Source organism: Rhinoderma darwinii, chromosome 9 (assembly GCF_050947455.1).
Source record: "Rhinoderma darwinii isolate aRhiDar2 chromosome 9, aRhiDar2.hap1, whole genome shotgun sequence".
Lineage (NCBI taxonomy): Eukaryota > Metazoa > Chordata > Amphibia > Anura > Rhinodermatidae > Rhinoderma > Rhinoderma darwinii.
The window spans coordinates 58,601,206-58,621,670 of NC_134695.1; the positions used below are offsets into that span (position 1 = coordinate 58,601,206).

Below are 20,465 nucleotides of genomic sequence, written 5' to 3' on the forward strand. Positions count from 1 at the left end.
TGCCCTTCCCTATATAACCCTGTCGGCAATTGTGAGGCCTCAAAACTGCTGACAGGTTCCCTTTAAGCCCAATGGCGTCACCACCTATGGCATGTTAATGTCACTTAAAGGGATTGTCTAGTTTTGAAAACTAATTTTCAAATATCCTATTAGGCAATTCTGAGTTAAAAGAGGAAAGTCCCCCGTTCAAAACATATTAGCCAGAGAGGCTACAAGGAGCATCCCTTGCTCTGGAGGACCCGACATATCCGTGCATTACAGGGATAGCCCATTGACTTCAATGAACATAAAATAATGCCTCATTTCCCCTGTGGGTGGCGCTGCAGGTAAATTAAACACGATGCTGGATTATCCTTGAGATTAAAGGAGATTACTAGGCGTCCCATCATTTTATCATTGGGGGATAAGAGATAGTCTAAAGTGGAGAACCCCTCTAAATTAGGGTTATTTAATAATCACTGCTCTTTAATGACAAAAGGTAGAATTTGCAATAACAATTTCCTAAGTAGTTTTTATAAATTTTCTGATCTAAAAAAACCCCATATTTTTGTCGATTACTAAACAGACGTAATATAATTATGAGAAAAACAACCGTCGAGGGCCTGCGCCGTTTCACGCTGAGATGTTCATGCTTAATCGGTGATAATTACGTTGCTTATTTTATGTGTTTTGCCTCATTGAAGGATGTGAATGGGCATTAAACACTCGTAGAACAATTAAATTCCGTCAAACCATTAAAGCAGCAAAAGGTTAGTAACCTGCATGTGAGCCTGGAAATCAATTTCCTCTTCTCTCACATAGCGTTGCCTGGCAACCAACCGGAACACAGCGATCGCAGGCAGCGCCACAACAAAGTTTAGGGAATTTCTATTATAATTTGTGTGTTTTATTTTCATAAAGATGAACAACATGACGTGAATGGCTAAAATTGCCGAAATCAGGTGCTTATATAAAAAGAAGATGACCATTTATGATTCCTTATCTTATATCTGTGCAAAATCTACCAGCTCACCTCTATAAAATGTACGGAAAAGAGGTGAACTGTTCGTCCAATAGACATTTTATTACAGAGGACCTGTCGCCTCTCCTGACATGTCTGTTATTGCAAATACTTCTATTCCCCATAAACTAACAATTCTGGAACATATTTTCTTAGAACTCTGCATTATGCCATCCATCTATTATTCCTCCTGGAAATGTATGACTCAATTGACAAATGGGCACTACCATTCCCTTTGGCAACAGAGTGTGACATTCTGACACTAAACTGAATGGACAGTGTCAGACTGTGTAGGAACACGAAAAGGGGACTGGCAACACCCAGTTGTCAATTTAATTTCATACATTTCCAGGCGGAATAAAGGAGGAACGGCACAATGCAGAGTTGTCAGAAAAGATGTTCCAGGGATCAGAAAGGTAAAGTCTTTTCTACTTTTTAAAATATTTTTTCTTATTTTATTTAGATCAGACCACGTCTTTTCTGCATGCTCCCAAGCCCCCTCAGCACAGGGAGTCCCTAGCTACAGCGTCACGATTGTAGGGTGCCCATGGCTTACCATTGCAGCCGGGGGACCCCAGGTCTGTCATAGGTATAAGCCGATTAGACAACAGGCATGGCCTAGAAGTTTGCTTGTCAAAATAATACTGACAGGCAATATTGCAATATTCCAAGGCATTATGTATGCGACCAAAAGATCCCCTAGTGGGACAAAAAATGTCAAATAAATTTTAGTAAAAAAAAAGCAAAAAAAAAGCCCCGCCAATTAATAAATAAAAATATTTATTTTGTTTAAAAAAAGCAAACTAGAAAAATGTATCTAAGGCACTTCCACAATTGTAATGACCCATAGAATAAAGTAAACATAATATTTATACCACAGGGCGCATGGCATAAAAAAGAAAGACCCTAAGATGATGGCGTATTTGTCCTTTTCCCCCCATTTTCCCCCAAACATTTTTTTATAAAAGTTATGCAATAAATTATATGTACCCCAAAAAAGTAGCAATAAAAACGACAACTCTTCCCAAAAAATAAAAACAAAACCTCATACGGCTAAGTCGACGAAAAAATAAAAAAGTTATGGCTCTTGGAATGCGGCAGGAAAAAATAGCTTGGTCCTAAAAGTCCAGAATAGGCTGGTCCTAAGGCCCTGTTCACACAGAGTTTTTTTTACACGTTTTTTTGATGCGGAAACCGCATCGGAAAACGCGCTAGAAAACGTCCGAAAACGCCTCCCATTGATTTCAATGGGAGGCGGAGCAGTTTTTTCCCATGAGACATCATCAATGGGAGGTAGACAAAGCGTTTATCGCTGCGTTTTTCCCTGCGGCGCTCAATGGCTGCTGGCGCAAAACGCTGCGAAAAACGCGGCAAACGGCATGCAGGCAGAGCAAAATCTTTTCTGCCTGTAAAAAAACTCTGTGTGAACAGGGCCTTAAAGTGAATCTGTCACGTCAAACATGCAATCAGATCTGCAGACACCATGTTATAGAGCAGGAGGAGTCGAGCACATTTATATATATATATATATTAGTGTGCGAAAATATAAAGGATAACCAGTAATTTATTGATTTGATCTCCTGCTAACTCTGTGCGTAGGAGTCCAGTGGGCGGTCCTACACAGTGATTGACAGTTATTTCTGTATTCACTCTTATACAGGGAAGGCTGTGAATCAATGGTTGAGACCGCCCACTAGACTCTTTAGCCCACATGAGCAGGTATTTAAATTAGTAAATTACGGGTTATCCTGAACCTTTTTGCACAAAACTATATATAAATCTGCTCAGCTCATCCTGCTCTATAACCTGCTGCCCACAGATAGGACAGTATTTTCAATAGGACAGGTTCCCTTTAAGGGTCAATATACTTATTGGGAACAAGAGTCAAATAGTTACATCAGCGCCATAGCTAGGTTTTATTTCACCCGGGGGAAAGATACAGTTTGTTGCCCAGCCCTGTATCTAAATAGCCTGGCCAAGCCAGAGAGGCATGTGGGTACCCCCCTGGCACCCCCCACCCCCCGAGGGGAACATGCTCCACCAGCCCACACCTAGCTATGCTTCTAAATCACCATACAGATAATACGCGGAGCTCGCTCTGTTGGTGCAACACAAGCTCTCCATTTCATCTCTGCAAAATATCTGTAGATAATGAATCGTATAGAGATGAAACTGTTGTATTTCCAAGTTTTATTTCTCAGCCCCGTGGCGGTCAAGGAACTTTAGTAATTCTTTAGTGCATTTTCTATCACCAACCCTTTTGTTAATCAATGCTGGGATTGTTTGGGAGGATTGCCTCCCACTCTCAACTCCACCAAGCTGGCTGTGCGGAGTCCAAATCCCAGTCTATGTAAAAACATCTAAAATGTCTTAATGAGATATTGATCCCTTTTTGTTTTTTACAAGGGCCGCTCTCTGGTTGCTGGGACATGGGCTTGTGTTTTATATTGTACAAAGTCCGGGAGGTATGCTGTGGTCCGAGCGTAACCGGAGTATATTGTCTGCTATCTCCTTGCAGCCTGTGCTAGGGTTTGCTATCAGATTACCCATTAATTTAAAAAGGTATTTTTAAGGCTACATTCACACAAGCGTGTCTGATTTACATGCGTAAAAAACGCAGACTATTTCGTGCATTTCACGTCCATGCAAGCACTTTTTTTTTTTTAATTCTCTCTATTTCCTTAACAACTGATGCGTGAAACACGGACGGCACACGGATGTCATCCGTGTGCTGTCCGTGGTTTTCACGCACCTATATAATTCAATGGACGACAAGGTGTGCAAAAAACGCACCAATATAGGACATGCAGTGAGTTTCACGCAGCGAGTATCCGTTGCATGGCTGAATAGCCCCATTAAAATCAATGGGTCCGTGTGCTGTGAGTTAGTTCAATGCACATTACAGGGACGAGTATTACGCTTGTCTGAATAAGCCCTTAGACTCTTTATAATGAGATTCTTATACAGTAGGATTAGAAGTGCTGGAACATAAGTGGCAGGTGGCCTATATGAAAGAAGATCTGTCAGGCTATGCTGCCCTATGTAAATGCAGCATGGTGTGGGTACAGGTCCGCTCACCTACTAGCCCTAATGGCACAAACAAATATTACATATAGGAGCATAGTCTGATGATATTTTCGCTTTGCCTGATGGTGCATTTTTAGTCCAAAAATCTTGTTACTGTCGTCAGATGTTCAGTCAGGGCCGGCACTAGGTGTATGTGGGCCCTTGGGCGATACAGACAGTGGGCCCCCTTGCGGGGAACTCACGTCGGCAGGAAAACGGCAGTTTGTGCCTCCGTATAGAAGTTAGGCCCTGTTTGTACCCCCATATAGAAGTTAGGCCCCCAGTTTGTGCCCCATATAAAAGTTAGGCCCCCTTTATGTCCCCATATAGAAGTTAGGTCCCCTCTGTAGATAGCGCCACAGTGCCCTCTGTAGATAGCGCCACAGTGCCCTCTGTAGAAGCGCCACAGTGCCTTCTGTAGATATCGCCACAGTGCCCTCTGTAGATACTGCCACAGTCCCCTCTGTAGAGAGCACCACACACACCTCCTGTAGATAATGCCACAGTGCCCTCTGTAGATACTGCCACAGTCCCCTCTGTAGAGAGCACCACACACACCTCCTGTAGATAATGCCACAGTGCCCTCTGTAGATAGCGCCATTGGGGCTTCCTCTAGGAGTAGAATCCCCAGCCAGAGCATTGCCTCCTGGAAGAACCCCTGACGTCACTGTCCATATATGGATAGTGACCTCAGGGGCTACTCCACGGGCGGAATCCCCGGTCAGGGCATTGGTAACACTGTGGCTGGGGAGTCCGCTCCTGGAGGAGCCATGAAGTTTTGTTTCTGGTAAATTTGACCAGATCTGTGACATAGGCCCCTAACGTAGCCTCCAACGTAGATGTGACCAGGGCCTTACACCTATAGAGATTGTACACTTGTGGTTTCAGAACTTACATGTAATTCTCCACCTTTAGGGAAAATGTTTATATTTTTTTGTCATTATTGGCTAATGACTGTTTTATAGCTTTGCTCTATTAGGGGACAATTGTGACATGTAATAAATAGCTGCATTGCCTAAAGGTGTGACTGAGGTAGTCTGAAATCCGCTTCCTGCTCCATGGCTCAGGCTATTGCTCCCTTATTGATTATAAACTTCAAGAAACTAGACAAATAGTGAGAATAAAATATCAGGTAATTGCCACACATATTCTAGTTAATAAGGGGGCTCCTTAAAAGGATTCTTCTCTATGAACAATCCTCAGTTGTAAGAAGGGTCCCTTTACAATAAGCTGATCACAGTGTCCCCCTTCTGGGAACCCCAATGATTAGCTGTCATCTGTGGAAAAATATGACAGTACGTGTTCAATAACTCACTCTGCAGCGCCACCACAGGGGAAATTAAACATTACACAGTACACATTTAAATCAATATGTTGTCTGTGTAAGGCAGGACAGGACAGGTCCTCCAGAGCAAGAGACGCGCTTTGTAACCGCTCTCCACTCTGGCTAAGAAATAAGGACACTAAACATAGGGCTCACCTCTATTAACTCAGAATTCCCTAAAAGCGTTCATGAGAATAGATTTTTTAAACTTGATAATCCCTTTAAAATCCACATCAAGAATATACTGTATTAGAAAATTGCTAGGAAATTGTAATTTCTTTGGTGGCTCTGAAAATTATTTCTAGAGATCTTTTTTCACTAAGCAATTCCCATGTTTCCGGGTCCACAATCGACTCATCCATGCTACGACATCCTGTCTCTTGGACCACAAAGCCAACAGCCGAAGTGTCTGTTGCTGTGGTGCTGCACTTGTGGGGGGATGTGGCCCAGAGCCACGGTTGGCTTGGCCTGTCAGCAGGGGTGCTTCTGAGCCTCTGGGTTGCTCCCTCTGCGGGTTAGGTATTGTGGTGGTGGGCGCCGCCATGCGGTGCTGCAGCCAATAGAGTAGAGACCCACTCAAAGGAGGTCGCCGTGACGTGGCAAGTGGGCTTACACAATTTGATCAAAATGTTAACAAAGAACCTCATGTTCATGTTTATTGATTAATATTGTGGATGTGCGGACCTTAGTTTCATCTCTTCAATTTGAGTACCCTTTAAACAGCCTTCATCATACCTATTATAAAAACACCATAGGTTTAATATGAATGGAGGAACTCAAGTTGGCTTTATTAGCTCCTATGTGTAGAAATTTTTCCTTCCCTTTTCCCTTCCCTTGGTTGAACTTGATGGACATGTGTCTTTTTTCAGCCGTACTAACTATGTAACTATGTATATGGAATTCAATTTATTTAATTTTATTTCACAATCTTTTAATAGAAGATAATACTGAAATAATGCCTAGAAAAACTTTTTTTTGTAATATTACAAATATTAAATGAATATTAAAATGAAAAAAGTTCTCTTTTTAACGAAGCTTGTGCAAGTTTCCCATGATCCTGCATGGCCTTTATATCACGGAACATCTTCTCTTTTACAGCCCTCAAATAGTGATCTGAAAAAAAAGAATAAGAAAAAACTTTTGGTACAAAGGCCTTGTTATATAATTTAACAAATTAAACCTAGATTGCTTAACCGTCCTATAACTACGGTCTATCGTACAATGTAATATGCTGTGCCAGACACTCGGAAATCCTTTTTGACATCTTCAGAGATTGTCTTTCTTTTGGGACAAAGAGTATTTGTTATCCCAGTTTCTCGATGTTGGATAGGACGACATTAGAGGAAACAGGAGAGATTTAAGTATAGTTCAATTTTTCTTGTCTAGTAGATTCATTTAAAATATGAGACAAATTGTCTTTTCATAGGAAGTTCCCAAAAATTCTGTCAATAATTTTTGATTTCGTTAGGCTGCAAGATTAGGAAAAAAAAAGCCTATTACTTGACATTAGTTACTGTTTACAGCAAAAATATCTAACATTTTGAGCTCCTGAAAATTTTTTTTCCCCTCCTGGGGAACCCATACAAGTATTGGTCTATTCACACCGACAGTGTACATTGGAGCTATACATTGGGTGGATTTCATAAAGAATCCCTCTGATAGAAGCCTCCAACGTATGTCACTGTATAGGCATACAGTGGAATATGTTGCTCAAAGGCACCCATTTTATAAACCATATATACCACGCGGTATACATTTTTTGGGGCAAAACTATGTTTTCCTCATGTACATCTAGGCCCTTTTTAATGCATCCTTTGATTTTGTTTGCCTTGGCAGCAGCTACCTGGCACTGTTTGCTAAAGTTCATTTTACTATCCACTAATAGTTCTAAATATTTTTGTCGTTTAATTTCTGATGGTTACATTTATTATTTTGGCTTAACTGCGTGACCTTACTTTTAGTTACATTAAACATCTTTCGACACTTTTTCATCAAACTTCCAATTTCACCATGCTCCTTTGAAAAACAATGTTGCCCTGTTCTGTTTTAATTTCCTTACACTGCTCAGTATCATCAGCCAATAGGGAAAAATGTCTCAAGAGGACAACGGCCAAAATTGTCATTTATGTGACGCCTTCTATAAAGTTTTTCTCAAAGTAAGGCCGAATTCAAACGAACGTCGGGAAACTCGGATGCGAAAAACATCAGTTACCGTGCGGGTCCCGTTTTCACGGATTCCCATAGACTTGAGTCTATTGAGGGATCCGTGAAAACGGAACAAAATAGGACATGTACTATTTTTCAACGGACCCTTCACATGGTGTGAACGGCCCCATTGAAATTCATGCGTCCTTGTGACAGTCGTTGTTTTAATGGCTGTCACACGGAGGTATACCACGTTCGTCTGAGTTCGGCCTAAAAGTCAATGGAAAAGACTTACTAATCAAACTGCGCCAAAGAAAGTGGGAATCATGGAGTGCTCCTGATGTATTATGTATTTTAGACACTTTTTGCACCTACCTCAACAGTTTTGAAAATTCTTGATAAGGGGCGTGGCAAAGAGGATTGGTAAATTGTTCGACATTTCGTAAAGATGTGCCATTTTTGGCGCAAATTATTGGTGTAAACGTACACCAGCTATGAGGTGGCATAAGGAAGAGAAAATGATCTAACATGTCTAGCAAGCTCCACCAAATATATTATGCCATGTATACCATTTTGATAAACTTGACGGAAGTTGCGTGATTTTGCCAATTTATACGCCGTATGACCCTATTGATCAATGTCTTTAAGTACCCATAAACAATAATTACAGATAAGGTGATTTGGAGCCAGCATTGAAGTAAGTGCAACTGCCATCAACATAGCTCAGCGTTATAGAAATATCTTAGCTAAAAGACAATGGTGCCCCTTTTTCTGAGCCCATGGACCCCCATTGATTTAATCTTTTGACATGACTCAATGACATGTATAAAGATATATAAATGTGGAGAAACACAGTCATGTATATACTCACCATTGTAAATGCGCCAACTGACGCTTTTCCACCCGACCAACAGGTGCCAGTGGGTGAAAAGGAAACATCACAGATTTAAAGGTACAGTACGCAGGTCTATTTTATGATAAAAATACCCCATGCCATTATACAGGACTAGTGGTTATTACCAATCTGACCCCCTATTTCTTTCAAGCTGTAATTTAGAACTAGTAATCGAAGAATTACAGTAAGACGACAGATAGCCAGCAATAGTTCTATATGCATTTTCCTCCTAAATTGAAAGAAAAAATAGTACCACTTAAAAAAACACCATAAAATTAGGAACTGATGAAGAATACTCACATTTTTGTACATCAAACCAATCTCCTGTTATAATTAGGAGCTCGATCTCCTTGATCTGGATCCCCAGCTCACATAGTTTGTCAGGGAGGCTTGTCTGGGGTCTGAGGTCCTCCTTAATATGTGTCGAGAAGAACCAGATTGGATTATAGCTAAGATCTGCTAAACCGGGTGGCCAGCGTGAGACCTCTCCTCTATGGCCGTTGGAGTTGTCAGTAAAAGTTATCCCAAGTTTCTTCCAGATGTTAAAATGACTCTCTGGAGAATCCAAGAGACTCTTGTCATATAGAGAAGGGAAGTAGACCGGCATAGGTGTAGCCATTTTTAAATATGGACTAGTGATGAGCAAGAATTTTGCTGTGGAGAAATGCCAGTGTAAAGCAGAACCAGCTGTCAGAGCCAGTGCAGTGCCAGTGCAGTGCCAGTGCAGCAGGAGACATGATGTCATAGCCTCATGGCCAGTGCTATCATCTCTGTACAGTTAGACTTAAATATTACTATTGTGGCACCTACATCAATGCTACATGTAAATTTAAAGAAATATTCTACTGAAAACATACATGCTGTAATGAAATAAATATGTTTACCATTGACCACTGACAAAACAATGTCACATTTCCGGATAAATATTTTTCAGTTATCTATCTCTCTCTCTCATCAAAAGCTTTTGTTTTTGGAGACTACTCCGGGGATGCGACCTTGGAATTCTCTGTGCAAAGTTCATACCTCTGTGAGATTCATTTTAAAGTGAAGATCATACTATCCGTTAGATTTAGCCTCCCGGTTTATCCTTAAAGGGGTTTTCCGAGATAAAATGACTGTGTTAATGCTTGTAATTTATTCATGTAAATACATTTGTAATATACTTACATTTTCCAAATTGGCCCCGTTTCCAGATGCTGCCGTGGGGTACTTGACGGGTGACATGACTCTCTGGCCACTATGTTGATGTTCAATTCTTTTCCGGGTATTCGACACGTCACTTGTGACCTGCCGTGTATGGGCTGTTCTGTTGTACAGCCCGTAATGCACATGCGCGGTCCTTGCTGTTATCGCGAGAACAGCAAGGACCGCTAGAACAGCAGGGACCGCGCATGCACGTTACAAGTGACGTGTCGAATACCCGGAAAATAATTGAACATCAACACAGCGGCCAGAGAGTGACGTCACCCGTCAAGTACCCCACGGCAGCATCTGGAAACGGGGCCAATTTGGAAAATGTAAGTATATTGCAAATGTATTTACATGAATAAATTACAAGCATTAACACATAGTAATTTTATCTCGGAAAACCCCTTTAAGACAAATCCAATAGTGATGTAATGGGTTCGCTCTTTGTACAGGAGTCGGTCTGTGACACATTGCTAATATCCAGTATACTCAGCCAGGTGCTTAGGGCCCACGTGTTGTTTATGTGTGTTAATCTTCAGAAATCTTTCTTCTTTTTTAAGTTTTTGAAGCAGAACAAACTTATTTCCCCAATAATTGACTGAATAAAGAACATTTTGGATTATGAGGGCCGCTGACAGAAGAGACTGTAGACCGGGTTTTCATCTCCTCCTCAGCTCTGTGTCTCATTAAAACCTGCTGAGCTACAAACACTGCACGGTCTGTATCTCTTACAGTTAATAATCTTATCAGTCCTCCGGCTTTTTGTGGAAAAATCCCGCTATTTTTGTGGATAGAATAACACTGGCATATACATTAGTTCTAAACTGAAACCTAAGCGCCTTTCACTGTAGCCCGATTACAATATGGCTTCTGTTATCAGAAATTATCTATATTTACGCTAAAAAGTCAAATATCATGTGCAATAATGATATCATAAAATCTCTATAGTCAGAGACCTAAAGCCTGTATAATGGCCCAATAGTGGGTAACACGGGTGGTGACTTGTAATTGTGGTGATAAAGTAGTCATGAAGGGCATACGTACCATAGAGGTAGTCCTTACAGCTGCTATAAACCTATGGAGAAGGTGACCACATCCACTTCTCTACAGCCGGTATGATCCTATGGAGGTGACCACGACCACTTCTCTACAGCCGCTATGATCCTATCGAGAAGGTGACCACGTCCACTTCTCTACAGCCGCTATGATCCTATGGAGAAGGTGACGACGTCCACTTCTCTACAGTCGCTATGATCCTATCAAGAAGGTGACCTCATACACTGCCTACAGCCACTATGATCCTATGGAGAAGGTAACCTTCTCTACAGCCGCTATGATCCTATGGAGAAGGTGACCACCTCCACTTCACTACAGCCGCTATGATCCTATCGAGAAGGTAACCCCATAACCTGCCCTACAGCTGCTATGATCCTATGGAGTAGGTGACCCCATCCCCCTTGCCTACAGTCGCTATGATCCTATCAAGAAGGTAACCCCATTCCCTTTCCCTACAGACGCTATGATCCTATGGAGAAGGTGACCATGTCCACTTCTCTACAGCCGCTATGATCCCATCGAGAAGCTGACCGCGACCACTTCTCTACAGCCGCTATGATCCTATGGAGAAGGTGACCATGTCCACTTCTCTACAGCTGCTATGATCCTATTGAGAAGGTGACCACGTCCACTTCTCTACAGTCGCTATGATCCTATGGAGAAGGTGACCATGTCCACTTCTCTACAGCCGCTATTATCCTATCAAGAAGGTGACCTCATACACTGCCTACAGCCGCTATGATCCAATCGAGAAGGTGACCTCATACACTGCCTACAGCCGCTATGATCCTATCGAGAAGGTGACCTTCTCTACAGCCGCTATGATCCTATGGAGAAGGTGACCACCTCCACTTCACTACAGCCGCTATGATCCTATCGAGAAGGTAAACCCATAACCTTCCCTACAGCTGCTATGATCCTATGGAGTAGGTGACCCCATCCCCCTTGCCTACAGTCGATATGATCCTATCAAGAAGGTAACCCCATTCCCTTTCCCTGCAGCCACTACGATCCTATGGAGTAGGTGACCCCAACCCTTCTCTACAGCCGCTAGAGCATATAGGGACCCCTGTAGGGCATATGAACAGGGGTTGTATACTTACCAATTTGCCAGTTTCTTTTATGGGATTGACACAAGAAACAGACCTCAACAGGATGGAGCTCAAATGTCCCGTGCGTAGGGATCAAATGTTGGGAGGTATGACGTTGTCTTCATAAGACATTCTAATAGTTTATTTGGAGATCAACTTACAAGATATGTCCCTAGCAGCAAGTGATTGACTACGAATCACATGATGATTCGATAAGAGAACATGTCCAAGATCTTCAAGGTTCGCTCCACTGTCATCAACTGCTTCCACAGCCATTTCTTTGACAGAGGTTACTATGATGTGACTTCTCCAACCTTGATGCAGACACAAGTAGAAGGAGCGTCCACTCTGGGATCCAAATGGGGTTGTCTTCTGCTGACTGTTTTTGGACTATCACCATGTTAGAACCTGGGCCCAGTGAAGGATTTGCTTGTACTCTGGTGGGCCAATCCGACTCTGCAACCTACGGATAGCTCAATGTGATTTCACCAAAGTTAATGACAAATTGTAAACTTTCAAGACTATTTTCATCAAGGCATGGTGCTCGAGAGTCCCAACTAGTCCTGAAAGATTGCCATCAGTTTTGCGTTATTACAGTTATTAGAAGTTATCATATACTGAGGACTGTGTTTTTTTTTTACCGGTGAAATAGTTACAATCAGTTACTTTATATAGTAAAAATAACAATGTAACAAATGTAGTCCAATGGCGCCACCTACTGATCCTTTCCTATACTGCATTGCATGTTGGGTCAAATTGCAGCTTTAGAAGAAGTTATTTTGAAGTTTTTACTTAGATTTGTTACTAGAGAGTGGAGGTAATTTTCCATAATCTGGTGGTCGAGCATGCATGTTTATTGCCATAGAGAGAGGCGGATAAGCAGCTGCCAGATACCACTGGTTTAAAAAAAGATCAGGTATGTTTAAAAGTAATATGCCAGACCTAGTCGTCCCCATACCATACACTAGGGCACAGTGGGGCTGCCCTCTAATACACATTAGATTTTTGTCCGATTCTGTCAGCATCTGACGTTTACATCTAATATATACAGCACACAAGAAAATGGCAACAGCACACTGCAAACACTAATGCCACCTAAGCCACTAAATATGGATAAATATGCATTACTGCTAAATAGGGAGGTACTTCACATTTTGATCAAATTGTGTGAGCCCACCTGCCACGAAAAGGCGACCTCTATGAGGTGGGAATCTATGCTGCACATACAGCCAGAACTGGGACTAAACCTACATATTCTTATGGATGGTAGGAACCAGCATTAAACTAATTAAAATCATCCAGGGCAGAATGGGAGGAGTGCAAGATCAAAAAACAGAGGCAGTCACTAACCCCACATATATGAATCACATAATCAACACAAAAGTTTAAACAGCACATCCAATATATGTTAGCATACCTTTCAACTTTCAAGTATCACAAAGAGGGACAACCGATTCGACATGCAATTTTTTTTCTTTTAAACCCACGACTATAATCCCATCCAATCCCCACCCATATACACCCGGGTAAGCCCACACAGTATCATGCTCCTATAGTGCCTCCCACACAGTGTAATGCCAAATAGCTGCCCACACACAATGTAATGCCAAATAGCTGCCACCATACAGTATAATGCCCCCATAGATGCACTCATACAGTATAAAGCCAACACAGATGCCCCCATACAGTATAATGCCCAAACAGATGCCTCCATACAGTATAATCCCCACACAGATGCCCCCATGCAGTATAATGCTCAAACAAATTCACCCATACAGCATAATGCCCCATAGCAGCCCCATGCATCATAATGCCCATAACTGCCCCATACACTATAATGCCCCCATAACTGCCCCACACTGTATAATGCCCCATAGCTGCCCCATACAGCATAGTGCCCCCATAACTGCCCCATACAATATAATGCCCCCCAAGCTGCCCTTATACAGTATAATGCCCCCAAAGCTGCCCCTAGTGACAGTGCCAAAATATAAAGTGCCAGTGCCCTTTCAGATAGTGCCACAGTGCCCATGTAGATAGTGCTGATATAGATAGTGCCTCTATATAGTGCCACAGTGTCCATGTTGATAGTGCCAAACCCCCCTGGAAGATAGCGCCACACCCCCTGTATATGGCTGTAAAGGATCTGCCAGACACAGCTTCTGTGTCGACGCCCGTGGTTAATCAGTCTGCATCTGCTTCTAGGTCTGATAGAGTGACTTGATCTGCTACCACTCAGGCTGGGAGGCTGAGGAGTGGGAGAGCCTATCACAGCCTGGCCAGACGGAGCTAGCTCCCGCCCTCGGTGATTCTGTCTGGTTTCCTGGCTCTGCTGTTCCTGCTAGCACTATTGACCTCTGCTTCAAATTGACCCTGGCTTTACTGACTACGCTCCTGCTCTGCGTTTGGTACCTCGTACACTCCTGGCTTGACTCGGCTCGTTCACTACTCTTGTTGCTCACTGTGCTGCCATGGGCAACTGCCCCATTTCCCTTAGCTTCTGTGTACCCTTGTCTGTTTGTCTGTCGTGCACTTATTGAGCGTAGGGACCGTCGCCCAGTTGTACGCCGTCGGCTAGGACGGGCCGCGCAAGTAGGCAGGGACTGAGTGGCGGGTAGATTAGGACTCACCTGTCTGTCTCCCTACCCCGACATTACAATGGCGTTACCTCCTGTAGATAGTGCCATTGGGACTCCTTTTATGAGAGAAATCCCCAGCCAGAGCATAGGCCGGGGATTCCGCTCCAAGAGGGAAGCCCTGATGTCACTGTCCATATATGGACAATGGCGTCAGTAGCTACTCCTTGAGCGGAATCCTCGTTGCCGACTCTGGCCGGGGATTCCGCTCCAGGAGGAGCCCCTGACGTCAATGTCCATATATGGACAGTGACCTCAGGATTTTCCTCTAGGAGCATTGCCAGATCATCGGCAACGGGAATTCTGCTCAATCAGTAGCCACTGACGTCACTGTCCATATATGGACAGTCACGTCAAGGGCTTCCCCGAGCACAGCGCTTAAAGTAGCGCTGTGCCCGGGGAGTCCTAGGCAAGCAGAGGGGCTCCCTCTGCTCCTCAGCTCTAAACCAATTCTGACGCAGGGAGCTGATGGTTCCCTGCTTCAGCATTTGGTTCAATGACGACGCAGATACAGTTGACAGCGGGACATATCCCCGGCCGCCCAGGACAGCGAGACACCGCCCGGAATTCGGGACTCTCCCGCTGAATCCGGGATGGTTGAGAGGTATGTGTTATCCACACATTATATATGATGCTGCTACTGGCCCCCTCCAGATTTTATGCCCTTGGACCTCTACCACCCCTGATCTAGCCCTACATCAGGCTACCAGATGGTGAAGTGTGATTGATGACTCCAGAGAACAATTTTTTTCTGATTCACAGTCCGTTGGTGGAGTCTGTGGCCAGGTTTGTAGATAGGATGGTGGGCTGGCAGGGTATGTGCCCTTGGGTGCCAATTGCTTACTTTTACCATCTGTTCTGGCCAGGGTATTTAGATGCAAGGCTAATGAAGCCAACTGAATATTTGCTCAGGTTAAGAAAAGCCTAACAACAGTTGGCAAAGGAAACTCTAGCAGGGCGTATAGAGGGCTCGCTAAAAAAAAACGTTATAATGCCCTATAAAACCCATTTAAAGGGGTTGTCCCATGAAGCACATTTCTTATCTATCCTGTGAACAGGTGATAAATGTCCTACATGGGAAAAGCCCTTTAACCAACAATATATATATATATATTGCGCAGCAATAATGTACACTTAGGCCTTATTCACACGAGCGTGTTATACGTCCGTGCTACGCACGTGATTTTCACACACGTCGCACGGACCTATGTTAGTGAATGGGGCCATTCAGACTGTCAGTGAATTTCACACAGCGTATGTGCGCTGCGTGAAACTCATGACATGTCCTATATTTGCCCGTGTTTCGCACACCAGGCACCCATTGAAGCCAATGGGTGCGTGCAAATCGCGCTTCCGGGTGCCACGCATGATTTGCGCAACAGTAGTAAAATAAATGAATGAAAATAGAAAAGCACCACGTGCTTTTCTGTTTGTAAACGTAAAAGCAGAGTGTCATAATGATGCCGGCTGCGCGAAAATCACGCAGCCGTGCACCATATGCTGATAACACACGGACCTTTTGCGCGTGCAAAACGGACACGTCCGTATGAATAAGGCCTTAGGAACAGTTTCACACGGCCATATAACAGCTCCGTACTAGCATCTGTGTTGTGGCTGGAATACCTATATGCATGCTGGGCTATTTTGTCTGGCAAAAAAAGTTGCAAATTTAGGGGCACAATTATTTTGCGCAAAAATTTGTGCATTTTAAACCTTAAACTCTTTAAAGGGGTTGTCCACGACCGGACAACTGATGACCTACCTCCAGGATAGGTCATCAGTATATGATCTGTGCGGTCAGGGCCAGCCTTAGGATAGATGGCGCCCCTTGGAAAATTTTCTTTCGGTGCCCCACCCCATCATAAAAAATGCCCCATAAAAAAGTATAATGCCCCCCACAGTATAATGCCCTTTGTAGCGCCTCTACACAGTATAATGCCCCCTTTAGTGCCCCCCACACAGTATAATGTCCCCTAAGTGCCAGACAAAGTATATGGCCCCCTGTAGTGCCCCTACACAGCATAATGTCCCCCCTCCCCTCCGCCACACGCAGCACCCCCTTGTAGATAGTGCCCCCCGTAGATTGTGCCATACAGCCCTCCTGTAGATTCTACCATATAGCTCCGCACCTCCCCCTTGTAGACAGTGCCCCCACCTCCCCTTTGTAGATAGTGCCATACATCCCCACTAACCCTTGTAAACAGTGCCATACAGCCCCCCACCTCCCTCTTTTAGACAGTACCCCCAAAACAAATAAAAAATTTTTTTTTACTCACTTAGACCCCGTTCCTGCGACGAAGGGAGCTGCTCCACAACGCCTACAGGATCCTTGTGTAGGCCCACGTGATCCAGTGGCGTCATCACGCCATACCTCCCTGCTCTGTCATAGGATTCAATGGTATCTGTGTCCTAAGGAGGCAGATACTATTGAATATAGCATCACTACCACTGCAGCAGACATAGAGGCTGCTAGCGGCGCCACCGGCCATGGTGGAGCTTGTCCCTCATGTCTGGTGGCGCCACTAGCAGCTGCTATGGCTGCTACAACGGCAGTTATGCCACTGAGCAGAGAAGGAGCGCCAGGGCGGAAAGGCAGCTGCAGAGTCACTGGGCCTGGGCGCTTCACAAGCAGGGGAAGGGAGCCAGCGCAGCGCCCCCTTCCACCTGCTGGAGTGATGCGCCCTGTGCGATGGCACAAGTCACATACCCCAAAGGCCGGCCCTGGTTTCGGGTCCGACACCCGGACCCCACACTGATCCACCACTCCGACTGCCTCTGGAGCAGAGCAGAAGTTCAGTGTGGCAGTGTGGCCATCTACAAGGGGCGGCTATGTGGCACTATCTACAAGGGGGGGTTATGTGGCACTATCTACAATGGGGGGCTATGTAGTATTATGTACAAGGGGGCTATGTGGCACTAAAAACAAGGGGGGCTATGGGACAATATCTACAAGGGGGGGCTGTGTGGCACTATCTACAAGGGGGTATGTGGCACTATCTACATGGTTGGGTTTGTGGCACTATCTACAAGGGGGGCTATGTGGCACTATCTACAAGGGTGGGTATGCGGCACCATCTACAAGGGTGGGTATGCGGCACTATCTACAAGGGGGACTCTGTGCCCCCACAACCAACACAGGGGGGGAGGGTATGTGTTGCTTGCAGGGGAGGGGGGCCCAGTCAAAAGTCTGCTATGGGGCCCGATCTTTCCTAGTTACATCCCTGTCAGGAAGTTAATACTTGAGCTTTCTAAGATTATTACTGTCACGGTGTGTGGGTATGTGGACCCACTAGGCCGCACAGCCGTAGCGGGGAGGCAGCTGGCCAAACAACAGGTAACCCCAGCAATACAAAGTCCCGCACAAGGGTACCTAGATAGTCCAGACAGTGGCCGCAGCTCTGGCACAGATGGAGGTGGGAGCAGCAGGTAACACCAGATGTGGCGGATGACAGCAGGTGCCGCAGGTTGCGCCAGACGTGGCGAATCACACTGGACGTGGCAGATGGCACAGGACGTGGCGGATGACACAGGACGTGGCAAACAACAGCAGGTGCAGTAGACACGACTCCAACTAGTAGGCACAGGAACAAGAACGCAGCACGAGATACAGGCACAGGTAACAGGGCACGGGTAACAACTGGAATGGGAAACATTTGCAAGACAAACTTGGGATATACTAACAACGCTCAGGCAAGGATCAGAAGGGCTGGGGCCTTCTTATAGTCAAGGAAATCATGTGAGTTGATGATGATGATGATTGCCTTCATGTGTGCGGGCCGGCCCTTTAAGAGCGGGCACGAGCGTGCGCGCACCCTACGGGACACTGCGGACATGAGCGGAAGTGAGCGCTGGCGTCTCCTAAGAAGGAGATAGGGACCAGCGCTCACAGATCCATGGCTGAGGGCGTGAGGAGGTGAGTAGACCCAACGGCCTGTGGCCATGAACGCTACAATAACAGTCACTACATCAATTATTGTAAAATAGATCTATACACTTGTCAGATTCAAACCCATGACCTTAGCCAATGTGCCAAGGGTAACATCACTAGTTTTCTTTGCATTCGCTTCTGTACCTGCTTCCTCATGGCTCTTTGGGCGTTTCCAGTCTAAATCCATTTCTTTAAGGGCTTATTCAGACGAACGTGATATACGTCCGTGCAACGCGCGTGATTTTCACGCGCCTCGCACGGACCTATATTAGTGTATGGGGCCGTGCAGACAGTCCGTGATTTTTACTCACGACAAAACTCACGACATGTCCTATATTTGTGCGTTTTTCGCGCATCACGCACCCATTGAAGTCAATGGGTGCGTGAAAATCACGCGCACCACACGGAAGCACTTCCATGTGACGCGCGTGATTCGCGCAACAGCAGTGGAAAGCATGAATGAAAACAGAAAAGCACCACGTGCTTTTCAGTTTACAAACATCCAAACAGAGTGTCATAAAGATGGCGGCTGCGCGAAAATCACGCAGCCGCGCATCATACGCTGATGACACACGCAGCTGTTAAGTGCCTTTTGCGCACGCAAAATGCAGCATTTTTTGCGTGCGCAAAACGCACACGCTCGTGTGAATCTGGCCTAACAGAAACAACCCGCCATCTGTGTATCATTTTATGAAGCGTTCAAGTATAATTCATTTTTGAACCATTAGCAAATAATTAATTCAAAGAAAAATGAAGATCAGTTTTATAAAAGTCGATATCTGCAAAATTTCATTTAAAGTACTTTAATTAGAAAAATCAATATAATTATGACCAGCAATACAATGTATAAATGGACGTATGCCATTAACTAAATTACTTGTCCATAAAGGACCCAAAGGGAATTCTGATTGCTTAATTTTAAATGTGACATATTGTTTAACTATTGCAGTGATGTGTTCTTCTACAGATTGCAGCAGCTCACAAGCATGAATGATAGGGGTTGTCCCATCAGAACAACCCTTTAAAGAGGTTCTGTCACCACATTATAAGTGCCCTATCTCCTACATAATCTGATTGGCGCTGTAATGTAGATAACAGCAGTGGTTTTTATTTTGAAAAACGATCATTTTTGAGCAAGTTATGAGCTAGTTTAGATTTATGCTAATGAGTTTCTCAATGGACAACTGGGCGTGTTTTTACTTTTTACCAACTGGGTGTTGTATAGAGGAGTGTATGAGGCTGACCAATCAGTGACCAATCAGTGTCATACACTTCTCATTGTTCCAGCCCAGCATGATCCACAGCACAGTGTGATTGTGCAGTGAAAGAAGTAAACACGCCCAGTTGCTAAAAACACAATACACGCCCAGTTGGAAATAAGAAAAAACACGCCCAGTTGTCCATTAGAAAGGCTCATTTGCATAAATATAAAATTGCTCATAACTTGGCCAAAAATGATAGTTTTTAAAAAAAAAAAACTTTACTGTTATCTACATTGAAGCACCGATCTCATGTAATAGGAGATAGGGATTTGATAATCTGGTGACAGAGCCTCTTTATGGACATCATAGAAGAGGGGTCCTTTTCCCAGGACACCTCCTGTATGAGCCAGATCTAAGAGCTGCTAGCAAACAAACATTCATCTGAATGGCTGCATGTAGTTCTACATTTCACCTGTAGTGGCCGCTGCAGGGGAAATAGATGGCTGGCCAAAACTTCCACCCGGCAAGATCAGCTCAAGAACTGGGCTGATCCCTGCAATGGCTCCCATATTAAGGGGTTCGCTATCATGAGACAACCCCGTTAAATAGTCCTCAAGTCAGTGTAGAAAGGGAAACATATTTTTGAGTGCAAGTCCAGAAATGGAAATAGGGAGAACTCCCTATAAAAGCAGATATACTAAGAGTGACTAAGTGTCTCAGAAAATGTGCCATATCAAAGTGGTGCATGTTGTATGATTAATTTTGTGTTTTTCCCCCCATTTCCTCTTGATTGGCTTATTCCACCTCTTTGGTATAATTTTCACTCACCGCGTTGCATTTAAAGCCACGCCTTCTTACTTACCATGCCCCTCTCCTGGTAAATCACGCCCCCTGGGGAGCATGCCTCAAAAAGTGACTAAAACAGTTGATAAAT

General features: G+C 44.3%; 1 protein-coding gene across 1 annotated transcript; it reads right to left on the reverse strand.

The window, feature by feature from the left end:
* Nucleotides 1–6,354: 6,354 nt before the first annotated feature.
* Nucleotides 6,355–9,129, reverse strand: C9H11orf91 (chromosome 9 C11orf91 homolog). The gene is made up of 2 exons (XM_075837011.1): nucleotides 8,731–9,129; nucleotides 6,355–6,503 (listed from the first exon to the last, which is right to left on the reverse strand). Exons 1-2 carry the CDS (start codon nucleotides 9,047–9,049, stop codon nucleotides 6,394–6,396), a joined length of 429 nt encoding a protein of 142 aa, XP_075693126.1. The 5' UTR covers nucleotides 9,050–9,129; the 3' UTR covers nucleotides 6,355–6,393.
* Between the last annotated feature and the right edge of the window lie 11,336 nt (nucleotides 9,130–20,465).

Bases quoted from the DNA above. Each gene is read 5' to 3' on its own strand.
- C9H11orf91 (XM_075837011.1), bottom strand. From the start codon at position 9,049: ATGGCTACACCTATGCCGGTCTACTTCCCTTCTCTATATGACAAGAGT. The intron at 6,504-8,730 runs GTGAGTATTCTT...CTTTTTTTTCAG, and splicing joins TTGGTTTGATGTACAAAAAT to ATCACTATTTGAGGGCTGTA.